Genomic DNA, 23,145 nt, shown 5'->3' on the forward strand with positions numbered 1-23,145 from the left:
CTCTTCCCAATCACCTGTCTTCTTCCCCTAGTGCTTATTTGGGCTCCCAGGATCCTGAGAAAGAAAAGCCACTCTTATCTGGCCTAATGTCCTCAAAGTTGAGGGGAGGCCCCTCAAAGGCTCACAGGGAAGCCCAGGCCCCTTGCAGGCCAGAGAGGCCTAAGGGCCCTTGGAGGAGTCTCCAGTTCTTACAGCCTGGTGGCCTCAAACTGAACTGTAGTTATTCCTCCAGAACTTCTGGGAGCCCCAGGTTGTCCTACTGAGGCTGGTTGTCCTACTGAGGCTGGTTGTCAAGCTGCTTCCCTCTGTGATGCGCACACCTGCTGCCATGGCTCTCCCAAAGTCCTCTCCAGCCTCTTTCCTCCAACCGTTTCCAGGTTCCAGACCCTCCCTGTTTTGAGCACCTTCCTTTGGCCACTTGTTAAGCCTGCCTGGTGTAACAGAGGGACTCCCCTCCTGGGGCCAGAGCGTCCTCGTAAGGTACTTCTGTCGGTGATCAGCTGTGGTTGTTCAGTTGAGAACTGAGCACCAGCCTCCTGCCTTGAGCCAGGACCCCGGGACCTTGTGAGCTTCTGGGGCTCCTGTTAACTGTGATGCCACGCAGCCGCTTCTTTCTCTGGCATTTTCCACAGAGTTAGCCACCGAGGACCTTAGCAACTGAAACGGTCATTGTTCTGACATGAACTGACGGTAGTCGGGTCTCACTCTTCCCACCTTTCCCTGCACATTTGGTTTTTCAAACTCAGTGCAGGACTTTGCAATGATCTCTGCTCAGTTTTAACTGTCCAGCCCCCTGAGGTCATTTTGAATCTTGATTCTGTCAGCCCAGACGTTTACTATACCCCTTCTCTGTTCCCTCTTTGATAAGCCTTAACTCTCCAGAATTTGGGACTGGTTGGGGTTGAAGACAGCAAATGATCCACAGTCAGTGTCGCTTGCCCAAGTCATCTACCAGGGTCCACACCCAGCTCCTGGCCCCCACGGACATCAGAGGCTTCCAGGTGCCTGGTTTAAATTCACACTCACCACGCTTCTTTATCTGGCAGTGGCTGGGCATTTGTGTTACATCCACCTTCCAGAGCACTTTCACATTTATTATCTGTTTTATCTAAAAGCAGGCATGGCAGTTCAGACAGTGACTGGCCCACAATCAGAGAAGTCAGCGGCAAGGCCACTGTTTGAACTTGGTGCTGACCCTGCCTTCAGAGCTCGGTGAAGCAGGGTGGTGGTTGGCAGGAGCTGCAGGGGCATCTCTGAATGAGGCGGAAAAGTAAGTCAAGCTGAAACCCTAAGAGATAGCCTGAGGTTAGATAAACTGCCTGTCCTGGTCTCTCTCGTCCCCAAGAAGTTCTGCGTCCAACAACATTTGTGATGTTGGGGTCTGGGCATGAATTTTCCTAAGAGAAAACTAGACAATTTTTTAAAGTCTTGTCTAACTTTAACAATTCCCCAAACCCTTGAATCCAAACCAAGTTCTTTCTCCTTTCCAACCCAACTAGAAAATGTGGGTGGATTGAGAAAGAACAGAAAAGAAAGATCAAAACTGTGACAACCCTCTGACAACATTTTAACTTGAAAATTGCCTGCAAATGGGTGGCATAATCCTGTGTGGGCTGATGTAAATCAGGCACACATCTCAGCTCCCTCTCACCTGTATCTCCTAACAAACACTTTGAAGAGATGGCCCCAACTTGACCGTTGGCTTTTGAAACACTAACTCACTTCAAGCTGCCTGATTCCCCAGTCGGATGAGCCCTTTTCCTGCTCTGAACTCCCAGAGCCTGTGTCCTGCTGGTGGCTCTCCCTGCCCACTGCCCCGATTGACTGCACGTGGCTAATTTTCTTTAGTTGGTTGTTGCACCTGTGCACCCCGTCCACTGCCTCAGGCCCAGCAGTCATCAGCAGGTGCTCATTAAGGGGTTGAGAGGAACAGAGAGTCAGGAGATGGGGTTCAACTTCTAGCCTCATCCTTCCTACCGAAGCCCCCTCTGAGAGCTGAGAGCTTACTGGTCATTAGTTGCCAGTGCAGATGGCTGATTCTACAAAATCTCTCAGACTCTCTCTCTGACACACACACACACACACACACACACACACACACACACACACACACACTCTCTCTCTCTCTCTCTCTCTCTCTCTCTCTCTCTCTCTCTCTCTCTCTCTCTCTCTCTCTCTCTCTCTTCCCTGGACGAGACAAAGAAACATGGATGGCGGTGTGCAAAGCCTTCCCCTAGAGGACAGACCCTCTCCAAGCCGAGGGGCTTGTTGGGAAGTTCTCCTGAGTCGTTTTCTCCTCTAGCAAAAGAAAGGGTGGGGCCAGAGCATCCCAGAAGGTGCCTCCGCACCTGGGCTCTGTGTTCTGGGGTGTTCTGTGTGTCCAGCCCTCTCCTTTGAGGCCGTGAGTCACCTGACATTCTTCCGCCCCCTCCCAGCTCCACAGCCTGACAGGGGCCGTCCCAGCAGTGATAGTGACTGCTAATGATGAGTGACAGCACAGTGAGGGGTGCCTTAGGACAGAGCAGGGGTGGGTGTGGGGGGAGGGGGAGGCCAGAACCTGACACTCTTGCAAGAGTACTCGCTACTTTTTAGTCACAAGGGCACAGACTTGCCTCACAGCCAACTCAGGTCCCCCTGAGTTCTGTCCCCACAATGTAACCTCTCCCGTCAGCAGAGGGGTGTCCCAGCGTGCTCGCAGCTGCTGGGTCCAGCACAGGCGCTCAGAAGGAGAGTGCCCACATGGCGACAGCCCAAGGGACTGACCATGCCAGGAGCCTGCTTGATACAAGGGGACAGAAGCGCGTTCTGGGCGGGAGTGCCGTCGCAACCAGCCTCTCTTTAGGCCGCAGGCACTGGGGAAGGTGCACCGAACCGAACGGTTCCGACTCCCTGAGCAGCTAGCTGGCTTCCGAGAGCCCCCTGGGTCCCTGTTTCTCTATCCCAGTTGGAAAGAAGGCGGGCTTCCAGCTCTGGGGTACCGAGTCCCAGCCTGGTAGATCCTGGGGGCGGCCTCTTTCATCTGCTCTTCCTTCCCAGGCTGCCCCTCATCCCTGCCCGGCCTTGATTTGTCTCCAGAGCCTGGCCTCTGGTCAGTGCGCGTGGAACTGAGCCTCTGCTCAGCCATGGAATCCCCACTTCCCCGCTCCCTGCCCCCAGCTGGCTCCTGGGAACCCAGTGTTTTATGTGAGTCCTCCCAGAGGAAACAACCTTATTAGAAGTGGGGAGAGCTGCAAAGGTAGGGTTACCAGGGGAAGGGGCAGTCTTCTGGAGGGCCTGCCCCTCATGGTGAGTGATGAGCCCAGCCTCTGCTCACAGGCTTACGAGGGTCCTGGCCACACCTGCCATGGCGGGTGGCCGGGACCCTCACCAGGACGGGTTCTGTGAGGGAACCCTAGCGCTCGGGACAGGCCTGCATGTCCACCCTCAGCCCTTCGGGGAGAGCAGGGAGAGAGCAGAGGGGCCCCAGGACAGAGCTTTAGGGTTCGGAGCAGCCCCGGTAGTGCCCTCAGCAGTCCGGCCCAGGGCAGACACGCGTCTGCACCCCACAGGGCTGGCCAGGCCTCACGCCTCGCTGCTGCTGCGGGCACCTGCGCCTGTTGAGGTGGGCTTTGCCCACGCATGTGTTCACGTGCACGCCCGTCTTCTCCCACAGCCAGGATGACACATGCATCTCCGTGTCGTGTACGTGTGCTCACGTGCGAGCCTGGCTCAAGCGGGAGCCTGCAAAGAGTGCGTGGTGATGGGACGCTGGGTCCCCTGGGGACCCAAGAGGCAGGGTCACGTGGGCCTGGGCTCCAGAGCCGGCCTAGGGGCTGGCCTGAGAGGGCTTAGGGCTCAGTTGTACCAAAGCCTTTCTTGAGGTCCTGGCTTTATCCTTTCTCAGCCCAAAGCCTGTACTGTGTAGCCCAGCACGCAAAGCTTTGCTCCCTGGAGGCCTCAGAAAAGGCTAGAGAGACAGTGTTCCTTCCTTCCCTACCTTTGTGGTTCTCTTTGTGGCCTCTCCCCATGAGTTGGTCGTGAGGACCAACAGTATTTGTGTTCTTGGCTGCCACAGGCACAAACCAGACCACTCCTGTGCCCGCAGCCGGCGCAGACCGAAGTGTGGAGGAAGGAGGAGGCAGCCGTGCGGACAGGGCTGGGCTGTATGTTTGTTTCCGTGGTTCTGACCCTGGCTGTTCAGAAGAACCCCTGGGGGTTACTGGTGCCTGGGTCCACCCAGCGTCTAAGGCCGCGGCTCAGGCGTCAGTGCTTTTCACAGTGTGTAGCCAGTCCAGATGACCTCTGAGAGACGTGACGGTGAAAGATCGCTAACACAGACCTGTGTTGGTCTGGGGACACTCACATGCACGTCTGTGTAGTAAAGGTATAAAGATGAGCAGCGGAGCAGAACGAAATCCAGGTGCAGGAGGCAGGGCAGTAACGTGGGAAGGGGTCGGCTGTCATGTTTCATTTCTTGAGCAGAGTGGTGGGAACATGGTGCTATTTCATATTTTTTGGTTTGGTTGAAGTAGTTCATCATAAGTTAATGGGGGAAAAAAGATCATGGATTTTGCAGTCGGGCAAACGTGGGTTTTAAGTTCACTTCTGCCACTTACTGGCTGTGCAGCTGGGCCAAGCACTTAACCGCTCTGTTCTAGAGGGGGTTTAGTCTCGCTTTGGTTTAGTCACCTGTAAAATGAGGCTCCCAGGGCTGCATGAGGATTACCTGTGAAGTGCTAACATTCCTGCCCTGCCTCTGCCCGGAGCGTGCCTGCCAGACTTGAGACCCAGAATGGCCCTTGGGCGGGGCCAGGCTGCTCACTTCCCCCTGGGCCTCAGACTTCTCCATCACAGCAGGACCGCACCACCTCCTTAGGCAAGGGGCCTCTGAGCCGGTGTCAGTGCCGGAAACACCCGTTCCTTATGGGTTTCTTTGCAGGAGTGGGAGGAGGGATGACTCCAGGGAAGGGCAGTTTAGCCACCCCTCCCTCTGTTTTTAGAGCCCTTTGTGGCCTCTCGGCTGAGGGGGGGAGCAGGGCAGTGGGGAGGCGGGGCACAGCTCTAAGAGGAATAGACAAAGAGATCTTCCTCAAAGCAAGGTAGGAAGGTGATGAGGGAGGGAGGAGCCTCCCCACACGGAGGGACGCCTAGGGCTGGACAGTTGCGCCTCTGGGGGAGCGCAGCAGGAAAGCGCCCCTCCCCGCACATCCCTTCTCACAGGGATGCTGGTTTGGGGGCTGTGCAGGAACATTTGGACTTTAGTGCAACCCAGCAGCCTGTCCCCTAGGAAGGTGGGAGCTGGGGAGGCCACCCCCTGCCCCCGCCACCCCAGGCAGGCAGACTGGCAGGTCTTCCGTCTGAACATATGCTCACACTCTCACACATGCAACACGTATGTGCGTGCCAGGCCTGGCTGTGGGGTAAGGAAAGGAACTCAGACACCATTCTCTTTGTGACAAGCTTAAAACACATCATGGCTCATTTTTACTTTATCTCAGGGGAAAAAAAACAACAACACTCCCTTCAGAAGGAAAGGCGGTTAGACAGGGCCTCCACCCAGGCAGCTCTGAGCCACCTGGGCTCCCCCCCACCCCACCCCCGTGCTGGCCAGCCCCGACCTCCTCCCTCCCCTGCGCCCGCGCCCTGACACCGCTGTTACAAGTCGCGCGACCTCGCGTGGGAAGCGCGGCAGCAGGAGAGGGGTGCCTGGGACTCCCTGGGCCAAATCCTGGTGCCAGGTTAGCAGCAGGACCTAAACAGACCCGGCAGCCAGGGAGGAAAGATAAGAAGATACAAAGGGTTTCCTCACACACAGCTTATGTTTTCTCCTGGAAAAAAAGTCAAACGTCACCTCCAGGCACAGCAGCTCCTGAACCCTTGGAAAGTCTGGGGCGGGTGGTGTGTCTGTGGCAGGGGGCCTGGGAGCTACTCCCCAGCCTCAGCCAGCCAGCCTGCTCTGCCACAGCTGCTCTGCTGAGGCACGGTGGCACGTCCAGGTGCTTCCGGAGTTGGGGACCAGCCCTGACCAGCCAGGTGCTCTGGTGCTGGAGCCCTGGCCTGGTGCAGCGCCTCCCAGCATGAAACGTCCGCTTCCTCGGACTCCATCCCCTTCCTGCTGGGCCTCATGCTGCTCCAGCCGGGGCTCCCTGCTCTCAGTCCAAAGTGGGAACCGGCCACGAGAGGGGTCTCCGGCATGTGCACGCTTCTCCCAAACGTGACTGGTTCCGCCAGCCAGCAAGACAACGATCCCCTCCATTTGGAAGGGGCAGACCCAGTGGACTATCAGGACACTCCTGCTCCATCCTGGGCTCTGGGGCCCTCGAGGCTGGGGGACTCTGGGCGCGCTCCCTCGAGCTCGTGGCTGAGGAGCTCCACGTCTGGGAGGCCCACGTCCCCTCGTGACTCAGGGGCACTCCCTCTACTCACCAGCCCCAGGGCGTAGCCATTGGGCCGCCGCTCGGGCTGGGGGGCACTGCCGTTGGCCCACACCCCAGGGGGGTGGCCGTTGAGGCGGAGGCTGAGCTGCTCTGTGTCGCTGTCAGAAGCTGCCAGAGCCCGGGCGCTGGTGCCGCCTGCCTTGAAGGCCTCTCGCCGCCTCAGAATGTGGCTGCGGATAATCTTGCGGAAGGTCTGGCGGAACTCACGGATGCGGTAGGCATAGATGAGTGGGTTCACCACGGAGTTGGTGTGGGAGAGGATGATGGCCAGGTACATGAGCCAGGGTGGGGCATGCCTGCACTTGGAGCAGAAAAAGGTGAAGCAGTTGATGATGTGCAGGGGCAGCCAGCAGAGGGCGAAGAGCCCCACGATGATGGCCAGCGACTTGGCAGCGTGGACCTCCTTCTGCAGCGTGGACCGAGCCCGCTCGCCTGGCAGAGGCTGGCTCTCCATCTGCTTCAGCTGGCGCCGGGCGGCCAGGAAGATCCGCAGGTAGACGCCCAGCATGAGCAGCAGGGGCACCAGCACACACGCGAAGAAGTTGTAGTACACCATGTAGTTCATGGGGACCACATACTCGAAGAGGCAGGCCACCTGGCCCTGCCCGCAGTCCTGCGACTGGTTCCTGCCCTCCCTCTGCTGGCTGCAGTTGTTCCAGCCCAGCATGGGGGTCAGGCCGATGGCGAATGACAGCACCCAGCAGACCGCAATGATGCCCTTGGCCCTTGTGCCGGTCACCAAGCCATTGTACCTGCGGAGAGGAGACCAGCATCAGAGGCCTGGGAACCAGGGCTAGGAAGCCAAGAGTCAGAAACCCAAAGCAGTACCCCGTCCCCCGTCTACTGGCTGTGAGGTCCTGGACCAGCCACTTGTTGCCTCTGAGCCTCAGTGTCCTCTTCTGTTCAGGGGAGCTCCAGACCTTGCCTTTTCTCACAGAAGGTAACAGGAGAGCAGGTGCCCTGAAAAGGGAGACCACTGCACAGATGTTCAGATCATTACTGACTAGTATTACGAGTAGTCCTGGCACTTAACTAGTTTGGTTTGAGGGCATTAATAAGTGATTTTTTGGTGGGGAGGAAGGGAGGAAGTTATCACCTCCCTGCTGGGCTTAGTCAATGCCAGGATGGGTTTCCCTTTAGAGTGAGAACAGGCCAGGAGGGTAGTCACTGGCTGGGGGCAGATCAGACGTGTAGGTGATTCACATCTCTTGTGCTCCATGCTCTTCCTTCACCACTTAGGGTCTCCAGAAGCCCCCAAGAAGAGGTGGCACAGGTGGGTAAAGCAGGGTTGGAGGTCCCAGGCCAAGTGAGATACCCTCTCTCCCTTCCAAATTCACCCACAGAACTGGAGAGAGATGAGATCAGTCTGTCTTAATTAACATTTATATACAGCCTTAACATTCAAAAGGAAGGAGTTGCATGAGATACTAAGGTCCAGAGAGAACAAGTAATCTGTCCAAAATCACTCAGTCCTCTAGAGAGTCAGACTAGGTCTGAGACTCAGTGAGTGGCCTGCTCTGCTCGTCCAGAAGCTGACCCAGGCTGACAGGTGGCACAGATTTTATTATGAGAACAGGCAATCAAAAAATCATCTCCCTGACTGAGGAAGGTGACCTCAACAGTGTCTGAGGGATGACCTTGTGTTTAATGGTTTTGATCCTGGCAACACCAGACTGCCCTCCCCTCTACCTAGTAAACCCTACCCATCCTTCAAGTTTAGGTGAGATACCTTCTTGGGAAGTTTCTTACTCAAGGTCAGCTAATTGCTACCCAGTCTGAGCTCTCAAGGCTTCCCAGTATCCATCTCTGCATTGCCAGCAGAGACCGAGACAGGGACACAGTAGTATCAAGGAAAAACATGCTTGACTTAATTCCAGAATTGTAAACATCCAGAGAAAACTTAGTCCATGGGGGAGCAAACACAAGGGCCTACAGGTCACAAACATGGCAGGCTGGCAGGTGTCGACCACGCGCAGGAGGCAGCGGACCCTGCTCAGCCAGCCACCCACACCACGGTGCAGCGTGCTGCCTGGGGCTGCCAGCTCTCAGGAGGGGCTGGGAGCTGATTTGCTGGGCAGAATCCCCAAGGTTAGTCGTTGTCAACTAATTCAAATTAAGGAGGAGGGGGAGAACCTAATGGACTCTGGCCTCTTATCTAGTCCAACTCCCTCATTGTATAGGTGGGGAAACTGAGGCCCAAGGAGAGGAATCGACTTGCCATGGACATTCCAGAAATCCAGAGGCAACTTGGACCAAGGTAAGCTGGTCAGTTCTGAATACAGGGGGTAGCTGGGCAGGGCCGTTCCCAGGGGGTCGGGCGCCTGCACCAGGCTCGGCAGGCGGAGGGCGCACCCCTGTGCACACCTGCCCGGACTCACAGGGCCTGCGCCGCCCCGCCTGCTCTGGAGCCTCAGACCTGAGGTCAGAGGCTGGTTTTTTTTTTGCCATTTAATGCTTATATACCACTTGCTCTGTGCCAGGCAGTTTTTAGTACTCTACAAATAGTAATTTATATAATCTCGTTGAACAGGAGGCTCTTTTTTAATGTTGATATTTTTCCTGAGCAAAGGAGACTCTGGGTTCTCGCGCTGGTGCATTCGTGTTTAGCCATGTTTTGTCACTGTGCCTCTTTGAACATTAGTTTCCTCATCTGTAAGATGGGACTAAGAATCGGGCCTGGGAGCACTGTCCCAGGAGGGCAGAATGTAGAATCAGTGGGTGGAAGTTACAGGACAGTGGACTGTGGCTCAGTAAGTGAATTCATCCCTCTGGAAACTGGCTGCCTCGGGCAGGGGTCAGCTTCCTGTCGTTTGAGGGCCACAAGAAGAAACAAGCGGTAGCTGGGAGGGTGGAGGGCCTGGAGGCCACCTGCTTTGGGGATTTTCAAATTGTTCTCCAGCAGCAACCTTCTAGCTTGCATTCCCAGGCAGTCACGGAGGTGGAGCTACTGAGGAAGAGTGGGGCTTAATAATATTCACTGAATGAGTGAGTTGGTGAGGAAGCCGGCACCCAGCCTGAAGGCTTCTGGGGATCTCCCTGAAAAATCCCTGCTCTGCCCAGCAGTCTGCATTGATGAGGAAACCAATGAAGGGATGTCTGCCACTGCATTCTGTAAAGGAAGCCCCTCATGGGGACAGAAACAGCAGACACATTGACAGCACTTGTCTGTGTGTGCAAAGAACGTCTGGCAAGACTCCCAGCGCTGCCTTCCAGGAAAGGAGCTGAGATGGCGCAAGGGCGACAGTTCTTCCCTATACTCTTTTCTTCTTTTTTGATGTTTTAGTACATGTGGCTATTATTTAAAAAAAAAAAAACACCAAATAGATTAATTTTGTTATTTAAAAGACAGCCTCTTAGGCTGACAGCCCTGGATCTAGGCTTTCGCGGGAAAGCCATATGGCCCAACAGAACCACAGCCAGGCCACAGCCTGGCCCTGCAGCACCCTGAGCTGTGTCTGTGATGGAGGCAGTCACTCCTTGGCCTCCTGAGCCCAGACATGAACTGTCTGGTGGAAGGGGTATCAAGGCTATCCAGCATCACGCTCTGCTGTTCTGAGGAGCCCAGAGGTATCCAAGAAGCCAATGCCAGAGCCCCCACATTTGAAGGTGCCTCTGCATCCTATGTCCTCCAGCTCACAGGGTGCCCTTTCCTGGAGCTCCCCATTACTCACATTTGGGGTTCACCCTATGATCCAAGAATGCCCACCACAATTTTTGCCCTATAATCAGGAGAAGGTGGTGCTTTCCTAAGTTGTCCAAAGGATTCAGTAACCAAGAACTGAAGGGCCATTGACCCACGGGTGAAAGTCAGACTTCTGGCACAGTTAGGCCTGAGCCAGTGTCACACCCTCCCTGCTGGCCTGTTCTCCTCTGTCACCTCTTCCTGGATCAGAGCCTGCGTGCTCATTCCTTCCTCGGCGCCTTTGCCCAGGCTTGGCCCCGTCTTGTTACACCTGCCCCAACACATGCCGCCCGTCTGAACACAACCCACCTCCAACCCCACTGACCCGTGGTGTCACCTCCTCCAGGAGCCCTAGTCCTCTCTCCCGATCCTGCCCTCCTTAGAAGCCAGAATATTCAGGTTTTGTCCCCCACCCCCACCCCAGGGCAGCTCACCACACAGGACTCTGCTGCCCATAGGAGGCCTGTTTCCCAAGGAGAGCAAGCGGTCACCAGGGGCCAATGTGACAGACAAGGGGTGTGAAATTCCCCTGGGAAAAGAAAGCCCTTTTTCTCTCGCCCTGGGATTCCTGTTCTCTGGGAGTTGAAGTGCTCCCATCACTGCCTCTGGCCAGGCTTCTGTTTCACTGACTTCCTGAGCAGGCCCAGCCCTAGCCCAGCAGGGTCCCTGCAGTTGGGAAGGAGCACATAGAGTTTTCCAAAACTAAATTATTTAAAAAAAAAAAAGGGAAAGGAAAGAAGAGAAATGAATGGTGCAGGCCTGGGACTAGGCATCCAGAGCAGAGGTCAGAGGCCAGAGCTCAGAGCAGACGAATGGACCTACTGAGTGGAGCAGGAAATTACACGCAGGGGAGCTGATTCCCAGCTGGAAGGGGGGGCAGGGCGGGGCGGGGCAGGGGTGGCTCCAGGTTTCTGTCTGCCTCCATCTGGTCACCCCTTATGGCCATCTCCCTGTCAAGAGCCCCCAAGGACACCTTCACACACCTCAACCTCCTCAGCCCTCGCAGGCCCAGGCGAAGAAGAGGAAGTGGGGGGACCCAGGGGGGTCTGGAGCTGCGGGAAGGGCCCTAGAGCCCCCACATCAGGAGGCATTTTTCCTTCTCCTGTTCTGGCCTCCCCATGAGTAACAAGAGGGTCATAACATCCGCTTGGCCACAGTGCTGGCCGGGAGGATCAAAGGAGACGCTACACTGACATCCTCTGGCAGCCGTGGTGCGCTCTGCCCCGGGGGAGGGTGAGCATCCTCATCACCGTCATCCCCATTGGCTCCCAGATCCGAGAGACCCAGGCTGACCCTTCCAAAGCCTAGTCAGTCAGAGCTCAAACGGCCAGGGTCTGGGTGGAGCCAGGTCCCGCTCTGGAAGGTCGTGGGAGTCGAGGATGCAGCTGGGGCTGAGGAGGAAGCGCCAGGTCCAAAAGGAGCTGAGTCCCCACCCACCCAACCCTGCCACCCTTCCTCAGGGCACTGTCACTCTAGTCCACTCACTGGACCCTCAAAACACCTTTGTGAGCTCAGAGGGACAGAGACCTGGCCCCTTTACAGATGAGGAAATGGGCCCAGAGGGTGGCAGCTGACTTTCCAGAGTCACAAATCAAGTCCCTCCTTTTGCTTCGGGGAGTCATTCTTCTGACTCCTAGAAAACAGAGAGGAGAAAAAGAAGCAGCGGCCCTTTCTACTGAGACCAGCGGACCTGTTCTCTCCCTCAAATCCGCTGCCCCTTGAATCTGGGAAGAAAACGAGAGCAAGGCCTCTGCTCTCCCCCAGGGCTAGCCCGGCTCAGCCCACCCTTGGCCTGGCCGCAGTGTGGACGCCAGTCCACCTGGGAGCCGTCACACAGGCCTGTGCTCTGAGCTGTCCCTCAGTGAGCTCTGCGCTGCCCACTTAGGCTGGCCCTCTGTTAGGCCAGCCAGGGTGCCTTTCTCTTTTGACAAGGGTCCTAGGCTTTCCTGAGACAGAGTGTCCCAGAGGGCCACACAAAGACCAGCTCCCCAAAGACCGAAGGCTCAGAGGGCAGCAGGCACATTTCTTCCCAGGCCCAGTCCCAACTCTGCTACCAGCTCGCTGTGTGGCCTGGGGGGCTGGTTGCCTCCCCTGAGCCTCATTTTTCCATCCAGAAGATGAGAGGAAATGACCTCTAAGGGCCCCCTTGGGTTTGACACTGCAAATCTCTTGCTCATTGAGCCTGTCCCCCCTCCTGGCCAAGCCACCCTCAGGCCATGTGGGGCTGGTGGGGCCTGTTCTGTAGGTAGGCCCCCACCTGTTTCAGAGGATTCACTGCTGGACGGGGCACAGCATCCTTTGAGACCTGCCTGCAGCCACCGAGGCTGTGGAACCCAGCTCCAGGTTGGAAAGGCAAGGAGGTAGGGCAGAAGGCCCTCCTGGGAGGGACACTTTCTAGCTTTCTCCATGGCAGGAGGTGGAGGCTGCATTTAAGTGAACTCAGCCTCAGGGACAGTCTTCATTTACACAATACATGGCTGAAGTCACTTCACAAAAGTTTTACCATAAAAACCCCAGTCCTCCAACCAGCCGCCAGCTGTCTCGAGATCCTGAGCAGTTGGTGACTGAGGAGCACAGAATTTGCAGAGGCCCAAGTGACTCACCAGGGCGTTTAGCCAAGTCACTTCCCCTCTCTGGGTCATTTTCCTAATGTGCAAACTGCAGGCCGGCCGGGAGGGGCAGAAGAAAAGCAGACAGGCTTCTAGCTCTGAGCTCCTGTGGTTTCCCGTGGTAGCCACCCCGCCCCAGCATCACATTCTGTGAAGAACCGCCCGGGCACACACACCCAGGCCTTGGCCACACACATCTGCCAACAGCCAAAACATGGCAGCCTCAACCACATAGCCTGGGGAAGCCTGGGGAAGGCCAGTGTGCCCTGTGCCCACAGGGATCAGCTGGAGTGGCATGGATGCTGGCCACATGCTAAGCCCTGGGCAGCCCCAGACTGAGCTCCACGGCCCTGTCCTCAGCTCAACATACTGACACAAGGCCAAACCCTGACCCCAAGTTCACCCTGGCACAGGCAGCCGGTCTCACAGATGTGGCCCCCAGCACGAGGCATGCCACGGAAGAGACCATGGGGCAGCCCCCAATCCCCAGCTCACCGGAGTGGGATGCGGATGGCGATGTAGCGGTCAATGGCGATGGCCAGGAGGCTGAAGATGGAGCTCTGCGTGAGGACCAGCACGAAGCAGGCAAAGAAGAGGCAGCTGTGGCAGGCGGCACAGAACCCCATGCTGATGGTGATGGCAAAGGGGATGGCGAGGACCCCCACAGCGATGTCAGCCGCCGCCAGGGACACCACAAAGTAGTTGGTGACGTTCTGCAGGTTGCTGTTCAGCCACACAGCCCAGCACACCAGCACGTTGCCCAGGATGGCCAGTACAGCGATGGCCAGCTCCACCATGATGTACACCCAGGAACCCATGGTGGGCACAGCCGCCGCTGGGCGGGGTCAGCAAGGACGCGGGCCGGGCCAGCTCACGGTCCATAGCTGCAGCACTGCCGGCCCTGCCCAGGCCCTGAGCCCCTTCTTCACAGGAGCCAGGGGCGTCCCTGCCAATGGGGGGCCGCCTCTAGGGCCTTTTCAACCCAGCCTCCAGAAGCCAGGCCCTCTCCAGGGGCTCTGGCGGCATCTTGGCTCAGCTCGGCCTGAGTTCCTGAGGTACCTGCCAAGGGAGAAGCCTTGTGAGGAGCTGGACCGCTAGCCGCAGGGCACAGCTGCAGATTTCCGGGACGGCCCTCCGCGCAGGCCAGGTGTCAGCCGGAAGCCCACCTGCTGACCCGCAGCACCCTGCCTCTCCCACCCCTAACAGAGGCCGGGGACCAGCCCGTCTCTGCGTTTCTTCCGGGGAAGCCGGGAACTTCCAGTCAAGTCACTTGTGATGGCCCCCCATCAGCTCCTCAAGCATTCTGTGGCAGTCCTGCCTGTCTCCCAGGTTCCTGAGCTCACCACCACCCCACAACCCTCCGTCCTGGAAAGGCCTCCTTAACCCCCGGGTCTCCCAGGGCCACCCACCTCTCCCTCTCAGCCTGCTTCCGTCTGCTGCACCCCCAGAGCTCTTCCTGGGAACCACCAGCACCTTCCTATGCTGCCCACAAAGGAGCTGCCCAGGGGCCCCTAGAGCTCCAACCTGGAAGGACCGGGTAGCTGTCTGGTCCTGTCTTCCACTGCCAGCAGGCAAGCCCCCTTGCCCTCACTGGTGGTGCTGGAGCACAGGGCGCTGGAGCTGGCACAAAGGGAGCCACCCCTCAGCAGCCCCCGCCAGCTGACTGCACATCTGGGCGGGGCAGCGGCCTCCCCCTCGCTCCTTCTACCCACGCCCGCTCCCCAGCCTGCTCCTCGGCCTGGCTGGTACACTCAGCCAGGACTTGCTGGGAGACTGCAAGCAAGAATGTTTTTCCTTTCTGGGTCTCAGTTTCCCCACTGACATATTGGAGAGGTTGGACCCTGATAGTTTCTGGGGGCCATTTCAGTTTTCACCCACAATTCTATGAGAAGAAAATAAACATGCTTGAAAGGGCTCCCCCAGAGGCAAAATGTCCTAGAAATGTTAAGAATTAGTGACACTCCATAAAAGGAAAAGTCTTAGTCTCCCCAGCCCAAACCCCCAGTGACGCCCACCCACCAAGCTTGTGAAATAGTCTCTGTCCCCCTGCCAGCCCAGGGCCCCCTCCCTGCCAACTCTGCCCCCCGTCACACTCATCTGTGCTGCCCGGCGGTGTCCCCCAGGCCAAGTCCACCCCCTCCTTTGCCCCAGGCCCAGGTGTACACGGGCAGTGTCTGCTGCCTGCCTGAGGACAAGAGGCTGAAGCTGCCTTTCAGCCACTCGCTGTGGGGTCAGGGCTGCATCCTGCCTCTCCTCCAGGACCCGAGGGATCAAGTGGGACCGGTAGCCTTGGGAAAAGGTCCCTGGCTGTATTCAAAGGGTCAGGCCCCCCCATCCAGGAGATGATGTATGAACCCCGTTTCCTTCTAACTCCTATGTGCTTCAGGTGGCTGGAGCTGGGTGGGCGCAGGCTGCAGCCACACCTGAGAGTCATCCCTGTGCCCACTAGGAGGCTTAGAGGGGCGCGCCCAACACCAGGGAGCAGGAGAGAGATGAGGAAGCCCCTGAGAACCTAAGGGGTTCCTGCAGCCGAGGGCTTCTCCCAGGCCTGGCAGGGGCATGGCCACAAACGAGTCCCACTGAACCCCTGCTGTGCACAGGGCGCTTGCCAGCCAGCTGTTTACACAGCGCGTCACTGATGGAGGCAGGGCAGACCAAGTCTCCTGGTCCATCCCTGGCTACACAATGCTCCCGGCCTGCAGCCCAGAGCAGCGTTCACCAGGGGCACCCTGATCACAGGGGCTATGTGTCCAGGGTCTTGTCCTCCTTCTGCAGAAGAGAAGTGGCAGTCCCAGACCTGCCTCCCATCTAGGGGTCTCCCACGTCCAGCACCAGTAGGCCACTGTCCAATCAGGCCCGGTGAGCCCCAGGGACCCTGCCTCCCACCACCAGGGAGCCCCCCCGCCTTCCTGGCCTCTTCATAAGGCCCTGTTAACCTCCTTACCCTGGCCTCAGCCAACAGCCCAGGGCAGAAGCCTGGCTTGGCCCCAGTCTGTCGTCCAGATACAGAGGGCTCTGCTGGGGACAGATGAGGTGGGACTGCCAGTGATCCACCTGACTCAGAGAAGTACATTTTTGTGAGCTGAGGCTGGGCTGTGTGGCCCCACTGCCCAGAGCCCTACTGATGGGGTCCCCCAACTAGCACCTACCCTGGATGCTGGGCTGACTCCACGTGAGCCGGGCTGCCTGGCATGGAAGGGCATTTGGGGACCCTAACCCAACCCTCTGTTCAGTGAGGGTCTCCTGGCAGCCCCGAGTGCCTGCCTGTAGCCCCCCAGTTCTCAGGGTCTCCCCACAACCTTCTATACTGTGGGCTCCCAGGTCTACAGCACCTGGCACCAACACCCTTCCTGCTGTCCTCCAGGCTGGGGTGCCCGTCCAGGTCTCCCTGGATGCAGTAGACCCTCCTGCCCATGTCAGTCCTGCAAGGAGCCAGACACATCTAATGCGCCCCGGCTGGCTAGGTCCTAAAAGGTTGCCTCCCTGCACATCGGGCTCCCCAGTGGCCTTCTACAGCTTTCCTGCAGGTCCCCCAGCTGCTGCCAGCACATCCCAGGGTGAGGCTCACTGGCCCCAGGAACAGTCTGGGCATCACCAAACTAGAATCTCCCAGCCCCAAGCGAAGCGTGTCAGTGGAGCCCAGGGCACCGTGAGGCAGGCAGGGCAGGGAGGAGAACGGGAGGAGGTCGGAGCTTCCCAGCTGTCAGCCCAGGGTTGGGGGCACCCTAACTTGTGGCCTTTGCCAGATTTTTGCAATATAAATGCTCCCTTGATGGCCTGTTTCAAGCTTCTGATGTGTCACTGACAGGAATAGGGAATCAACCATACAGTCAGCCAGCTGGGGAGAACTGGGTTCCGGCCACCACCACGCCATCAAGGCCTGTGCTCTCCCAAGGGCTACCAGCCTGGACTCCTCTCCAAACCCTCTTCAATAGTGGGGCTTGCTTGGGAGCACAGGAAGTGAGGGTGCAGGGGCTCTGGGGGTTGTCTGTGTTCTCATCAGCCAACCCCATGAACCCCGCTTTACAGATGAGGGATCTAAGGCCCAAAGAGACTATGACCTCCCAGCCTCACCATGAGCATGAAAGGGTGGAACGGAGCTGGGGAAGTGCCCTCGGAAAGCAGCAGCAGGAAGATTCCCGGGGCCTCCTGGCCCCTCTCTGCTTCCCTCCCTTCAGAGGCCTCTAAGAGCAACAGGAAGGTCGGAGGCCTGGGGAGGGGGCTGGGGGTGGGGCCACAACCTGGCAATTTCCTATCCCTCTCTGTTGGCTCTGTCTAATTAATCCTTGAGTCATCTGTTGCTAGCCAGGAGGGGAAATTAAATACTATTAATATAGTGTTTCCCTGTGATTGTCCCTTGCTGGGGACAGGGCAGAGGGCAGAAGCTGTCCCATACAGACTAGGTCACATGCTGGGCAACGTGCTAGATAAGCCTTGGGAGGACAGCCCTGCGGGTTCCCCAGCAGTCACTCAAAACTGCCGCTTCTTCCCAGCTTCCTCCTCACCCTCCACCGGCCTGGCCACATTAATTAAAATGCGATTTAATCAAACCCACCAGTTTCCTGGCTCCTTGTACGTCACACTAGTGAGGCTTTCCGTACACATGTCCAGATGGTGGCTGTACCCCCCAGAGCCTGCTGGACAGAGGTGCCCGCCAGCTTCCAGGCAGGACCCTGCACACCTGCTCCTGGGAGCAGCTATGGGCAGTGCACCAAGACCAGGGTAGGGACGTGGACCTCTCACAGCCGTGCTGGGCCTCCTCCTGGGCTCCCAGCCTGAGAATCCTCCACTACTTCCTCATAGCAAATGTTTCCAAATACGTACTCTGTGCCAGGCAGCATCCCCGCTGCCGGACCGCAGGCAGCTCTGTGCCCCCTGCCAAGCCTTCCCCAGGAGACTGTCCTGAGAGCCAGCTGCTGCCCCAGTATGCAGGTCACTCCCCGCCTCCAGGACTTAGCTCCCACCTAAGAGGAGCCTGCAAGCCACAATTTCAAAGCACAGGAGGAAAACGGAGGCTAAGAAGGCTAAGCAGCAGTGTCAAATATGATTCATTCCTTCCAGAAGAGCTGAAGGTGACAGAGTAATCTACTGATACCTTTCAAAGGCAGTTAGGATCTTCAAAGAGATAAAGAAACAGAATCCATAAGCCAGAATGAGAATGACTGGCAGAAACAAAACAAGAACCAGCAAATATGAGCAAGAAATAGTACAGAATCCTGGAGATGAAAACAGGAATTGAGATGAACACAAGTGACGTGACATGGTGTGCACACAGCTGGGACAGCTAGGGGTTTGAAGACGGCCCTGGGGAATTCTCAGACCGTCTGTGGGGGGGTAGTTGAGAGAAATGGAAGGCAGACTGAGGAGCACTGACATCCTGACTCAGAGCGGAGAAACAGCTGGACAGGCAGCTCAGCTCCAGCCACAAGCCCTCCACTGGCTCTGCCATGACTGGCCTGGGCACAAGCCTCCCAAACCCCAGGGCTCCGGGGCCCACCGAGCCCCTCTCCAAACCCGGCACTCAGGTGGGGCAGTGTCCTCGGGCGCTGCCTGGAGGTGAGCATCTGCTGAGGGGGGTGCCTCTTCCCTCCCTCCCTGAAGGGCTGCCAGAGGCTCCAGCTTCAGGAACTCAATGTGGGCTGGGCCTGCGGTCCCCAGGCAGGTCCCAGCGGTGTGCCCTCCCCTACGGCCCCTTGGGTGTGCAGCTGCTGCTCTCAGTGCCTGGGGGCAGGATGTGGGCAGGAATGCAGCTCAGGGCCCGCTCACTGCACGGAGCCCAGCCCCTAGAGCAGGCTCCGGGCGCGCCAATGCCCTTCTCCCCACTGGGGGCCTAGAATCTCCCTCCCATCCCCTCGTGTCCAGGCCAGATGCCAGAGAGGCTGCCGGCTCCCAGACTGAGGTGGCCACCTCACCTGACACCCCCTCCAAGGGGCCTCTCCACACACCAGGTGCCGGGTGCCCCACCTTGTGTCGGAAGGAACCCAAGTGAGGTCCTACTCCGTCTCACACTCCCCGAGACCCGGAGCAAGAGGCTTCCCCTTTGCACCGCAGCTCCTCACAGGTACAACAGGCCACAGTGAGATGGCACCTCCCTCACGTGAACCCTCTAATGGCAGGATGACAGGCACCATGATGCCTGCAGAGGACAAGATGGGGGGACGCTTCTCAGTGGCCCTGGGAACAGACCCTGGTGGGTGAAAGGCTGGCCTGCTGAAGAGGCAGCGCTAGGTGCACGGCCCCAGGGACTCCTGGGGGTGGCTCCACTGAGGACAGGAGGGGGCGGGCCCACTTCTGGGGTCCCTGGGACACAGATTCAATGATGCAGCCCTGGAGGCTGAAGGGAAAGGGCCAGAGGGTCAGACAGACCAGCTCAAGCACGGCCCTGCCTCTGCTCCTTGGCCCACTTGGCTCCTCGTACCTGGCTCATGGTTTGCAGAGGCCACCAAAGGGCCATAGATGAATGCTCCTGTGACAGATGGGCAGAAGATACCAGCTGTGGGGGTCTCTGGCAGAGACCACCAGCCCAGACACTAGGGGAGGCACCAGAGTGGCACTGAGCGCCCCTCCGTGGCACACCGAGGCAGCCTTTCTTCCAGGTGACGGCTGCGCTGAAGGGAGCAGCAACTTCTGAGACAGGCCTGTCCTTTAGAAGGAGGCGTGGGCCAGAGGGATCTGGAAAGGTTCTCAGAGGAGGGGCTGCTGGGGCTGGACTGGGAGGATGGAGAGGAAATGAGGGCAGATTCCAGGCAAAGTCCACAGCCTGTTTGAGGCTCACGGGCATGTCAGAGAAGGCCTGAGGGGGTCCTGGAATTCTGGAGCATCCCACCTTCCTGACCCACGAGTGAGGGCACCTGCTCTTCCCCTCCATCCAGCCCCTCCGGTCCCTGTTGGGACCCCTTCTGTGATTCTGTGGGCAAGAGCTGGGTCCTCTGCTACTAAACTGCCCCTTCCCACCATCCAGAGCCCCCAGCCCTGCCCAGGAGGTGAGCAGTCTCTGGGAGGCTCCTGCCCACTCCCCACTTCCCGTCCATATCAGGCCCAGCACGGACCTCCAGGGTCCCACTCTCAGGCACCACACTTCCACTGCTCCCTCCAGCCTCCAGATCATGGGGCAACACCTCCCTTCTGTGGTCGCCAGCACTTCCCTGGAGCCAGACCCCTTCCCTAGGGGCTCGAATTCGTCCTTTTGCCAACTTAGCACCTGACCCTAATGGTCCCCTCAGGCTCCCCTGACACACACACCAGAACCTCTTCTCATCCTGTCCTTCAAGCCTCTGCCTTCCTCCTGGCCATGCTCCCCTGGGCTCTCACATGTGCACATCTTGCAGCAGACAAACCAGACCCCACAAGACGCTTGGGGTGGCAGTCCCAGCTCACTGGGAGTCAGGTGGCTCAGGAATTAGGCAAGTTAAGTGGGAGCAATAGCTGCTGAGGGACTTCAGATCACTGCTGAGAGCCACCGGGGACTGGGATCCCACACAGCAGACACTGCCCAGAGCCACCCAGAGGCCCTGAGGTTTGCAGGGTGTGATGCTTGCTCCCAATGCAAGCTAGTCCACATCTCCCTCTGCCAATAGGGATCCGCTGTGTCCCTCAACCCTGCAAGGCTAACAGCCTCCCTATGGGGTTCCCCAGCTCAAGCACACACTCTAGCCTGTCCTCTGGTCACCCTCAACTCCCACAGTCAATGCCCGTCTCATTTACTCTCCACCACAACCCTGAACATTAAGCATCACTTGCACCACCATGCTTGCTTTACAGATGAGAGGATGGGTTTGCTGGAGCAGTGAGCTGCCTAAGCGAGTCAATCAAGACCAGAACCCAGGTCTGTGCACTGAAATTTCTGGTCCATTGGGCTGCCCTTGAAGCCAGCCACTGCCCTCTCAGGCTGTGGACTCCCAGGGGCAGGACCAGGGTGTGGCTGGGAACCTGCACTTCCCAGGCCAGCATGAGGGAGGCAACGCACAAGCCCCCCAAAGCCCTGCTGGCCCAAAGCCTGCCTCTTGCCAGTCACGTCTCAGCTGCCCTCAGCCTCCCTGAGGCAATGAACAGGGAAGACAGCTTAGCCCAGAACCTGGTCTGCTCTGGGGGGATGCAGAGGGAGGGGCAGTGGCCCAAGGGACGCCAGGACCTGGGAGAGCCAGGGAGACCCTCGAGGCCAAGGGCACCGCAAGGAGGTGGGATGGGAAGCTGGGGTGGAGGCCTGACCCACAGGGCAGAGCCTTCCCAGCCCACCCAAGGCCTCCGGGACCAACCCCAGCAGGACCACGAGGCAGCCCCTACACATCCTCCCTGGCCCGCTGTGCTCCAAAGAATTCTCCACCATGGCCCCCAGGGCCAGGACCCCCAGGGGCAGCCCCGGCTGGGCATGGAGGTGACGTAGAGGGTCTTCTGGAGGGTGCAGAGGCTGGGAGTCCTCAGCAGCTGGACAGCAGAGACTGAGGGGAGGGCAGCCTGAGCTCCAGGAGGGAAGAGAGCGCAGACACTGCGAGTGGAAGCGACCTGGGTGTCGCTGGGGATGGGGAGGGAGAGCCGGCTCAAGGGGCCGGCCTAGTCCTCCCCCGGGGACAGCGCCAGTCCAGGGGGAGGGGGTGGGGACCCGCCTTCCACTTCTTGCTTCTCTCTTCTCCCCCCGCGGAGGCCTCGGCCTCCGCCTTCCTCCCATTGTACAGTCGGGGAAATTGAAGTCTAAAGCGCGGTGGCCGCGCCCGGAACGCGGACATCTCTGCTCCGCCGGCCGGGGCCCCTCCTTAATCCCCTGGGCACCCAGCGCCAAGTCCCTCGAGGGCCGCCACCATTCCCGCCATTCCTACCTCGGCGCAGGGCAGCCCGGCGGACGGCCAGCACTGTCCGAGGCGCGCCCCTGTCCCGCCCGTCCCCCGGCCTCCCCTGGGTCCCCCGAGTCCGGTTCCCGCCACCACCGCCCCCGGGACGCTCCTGCGCTCGGCCGGCGTTCGATTCCGCTTTCTCGCCGCGCCCCAGGCGCTCGCGACGCCGTCGGCTCACCCAGCCTCGCCGTAGCAGCGAGCTGTCCGCCCGCCCGCTCCACCTGTGGAAGTCCTCGTCCGCGGGGCCCGGCCCGGACGCGCCCACGGGCTCACGGAGAGCCCGGCGGCCCGTGGCCCCGGACGCGCCCGCGACGCTCCCGCCCCCGCCGCTGGGGCAGCCGCGCGCTCGCCCCTTCCCCTCCCCTCTTACCCCGCGCACCTTCCGGTCCAGGTCGGGGCGGCCCAGCGGGTCGGGAGGCGGCCGCGCCTGAACCGCCCCTGCACCCGCCGCCGCCGCGGGCAGGGCTCGGACCCCGGCCCGCGAACTCGCTCTCGGGGCGGCGGGAAGAGACGGAGCGGCGGGGCACCTGAGGGAGGGGACCCACGCGCCCACCCTCCCGGCCCGGCGGCTTCCGACGGCCCCACGCCGCCCGGCCGCCCACCCGAGACCCTGGGAACCCGGACCCGGGACCCCACTGACCTGCCGCTCGCGCGCCGGCTCCCGCTGTCTCCGCGACCGCTCGGGCTCCGGCTCCGGCCGCGCCGCCCGCGGGCGCCCCCTGCAGGCGGCTGTCAGACCCGCGCGGTCCTCGCCCCGCCCCGCCGTGCGGGGAAACCGAGGCCCGGAGGGCTACAGGGCGGCGGGCCGCGGTCCCGCAGCGCGCCCTCCCGGCTCTCGCGTCAGTTACGGCCTCCTCCACCCGCACCGCACCCTCCGTCTACGAGTCTCCCCCTTTGGGACCCGGGCCCACACTCCTCCTCTGAAAGTCCCCAGAGCTGCCCCTGCCGCTGGCTCCGGACCTCCCGGGGCTTTGCTGTCCGTCCTCATCCGCGGTAGGCGGGGCCGGTGCCCCTGTGCCATCCCGGGAAGCGGCCTGTGCCTGCTCCTTCTCAAATGTCTCCGTGGCCCCCCACTTCTTGAAGGAGAAAGTTCAGCCCGCCGTACTAGCCTTGCCCTCCCTTGAGTCTGGCCCCGGGCTGGTGGGGGAGCTGGTACCTCAGCTCAAAGGATGCCTGGAGGAAGCCAGCCCCAGTTTCCACTGGTCCCTCTGAGACCTCCCCAGCTCTGGTGCGTGGTCAGGCCCTGACCCCCTCCCCGACTTCTCTGAGCAAAGGGAAGTGGAGTCACATTCTGTACGGCAGACTGACATGGAATCTCCGACCCTCAGCCTGGGAGTCCATCCTCCTCCTCCTCTCCCAGACCCACGTTGTGTAGACTCCAGATTAGGAAGGACCTCACATCTGGCCCCAGCCCAGCCCACAGGGGGACCCTCTTCAACCTTTGAATCTGGACAGCAGTGGATTAACCCCAGTTCTGTGCCAGAAGGACGGACAAGCCACTCAAGAGACCAGGATGTTGGTGGCCAAGGGCTTGCAGGAACCTTGCATTCTCGAACCTCCTGGGACTGGCAGAGTCAAGGTATGGGGCCTGCAGGCAGGAGCACGTCTCG

At 59.4% G+C, this 23,145-nt stretch overlaps 1 protein-coding gene across 2 annotated transcripts; it reads right to left on the bottom strand.

The window, feature by feature from the left end:
* Nucleotides 1-5,595: 5,595 nt before the first annotated feature.
* Nucleotides 5,596-22,253, bottom strand: ADORA2A (adenosine A2a receptor). 2 transcript variants are annotated; one of them, XM_072953144.1, is made up of 3 exons: nucleotides 22,176-22,253; nucleotides 13,203-13,766; nucleotides 5,596-7,168 (listed from the first exon to the last, which is right to left on the bottom strand). In XM_072953144.1, the coding sequence occupies exons 2-3, from the start codon at nucleotides 13,523-13,525 to the stop codon at nucleotides 6,262-6,264; spliced, it is 1,230 nt and encodes a 409-aa protein (XP_072809245.1). In that variant the 5' UTR covers nucleotides 13,526-13,766; nucleotides 22,176-22,253; the 3' UTR covers nucleotides 5,596-6,261. The 2 variants fall into 2 exon arrangements, with proteins under 2 accessions (XP_072809245.1, XP_072809246.1); XM_072953145.1 differs by lacking the exon at nucleotides 22,176-22,253 and adding an exon at nucleotides 21,714-21,848.
* Nucleotides 22,254-23,145: the final 892 nt, after the last annotated feature.

Source organism: Vicugna pacos, chromosome 32 (assembly GCF_048564905.1).
Source record: "Vicugna pacos chromosome 32, VicPac4, whole genome shotgun sequence".
Taxonomy (NCBI): domain Eukaryota; kingdom Metazoa; phylum Chordata; class Mammalia; order Artiodactyla; family Camelidae; genus Vicugna; species Vicugna pacos.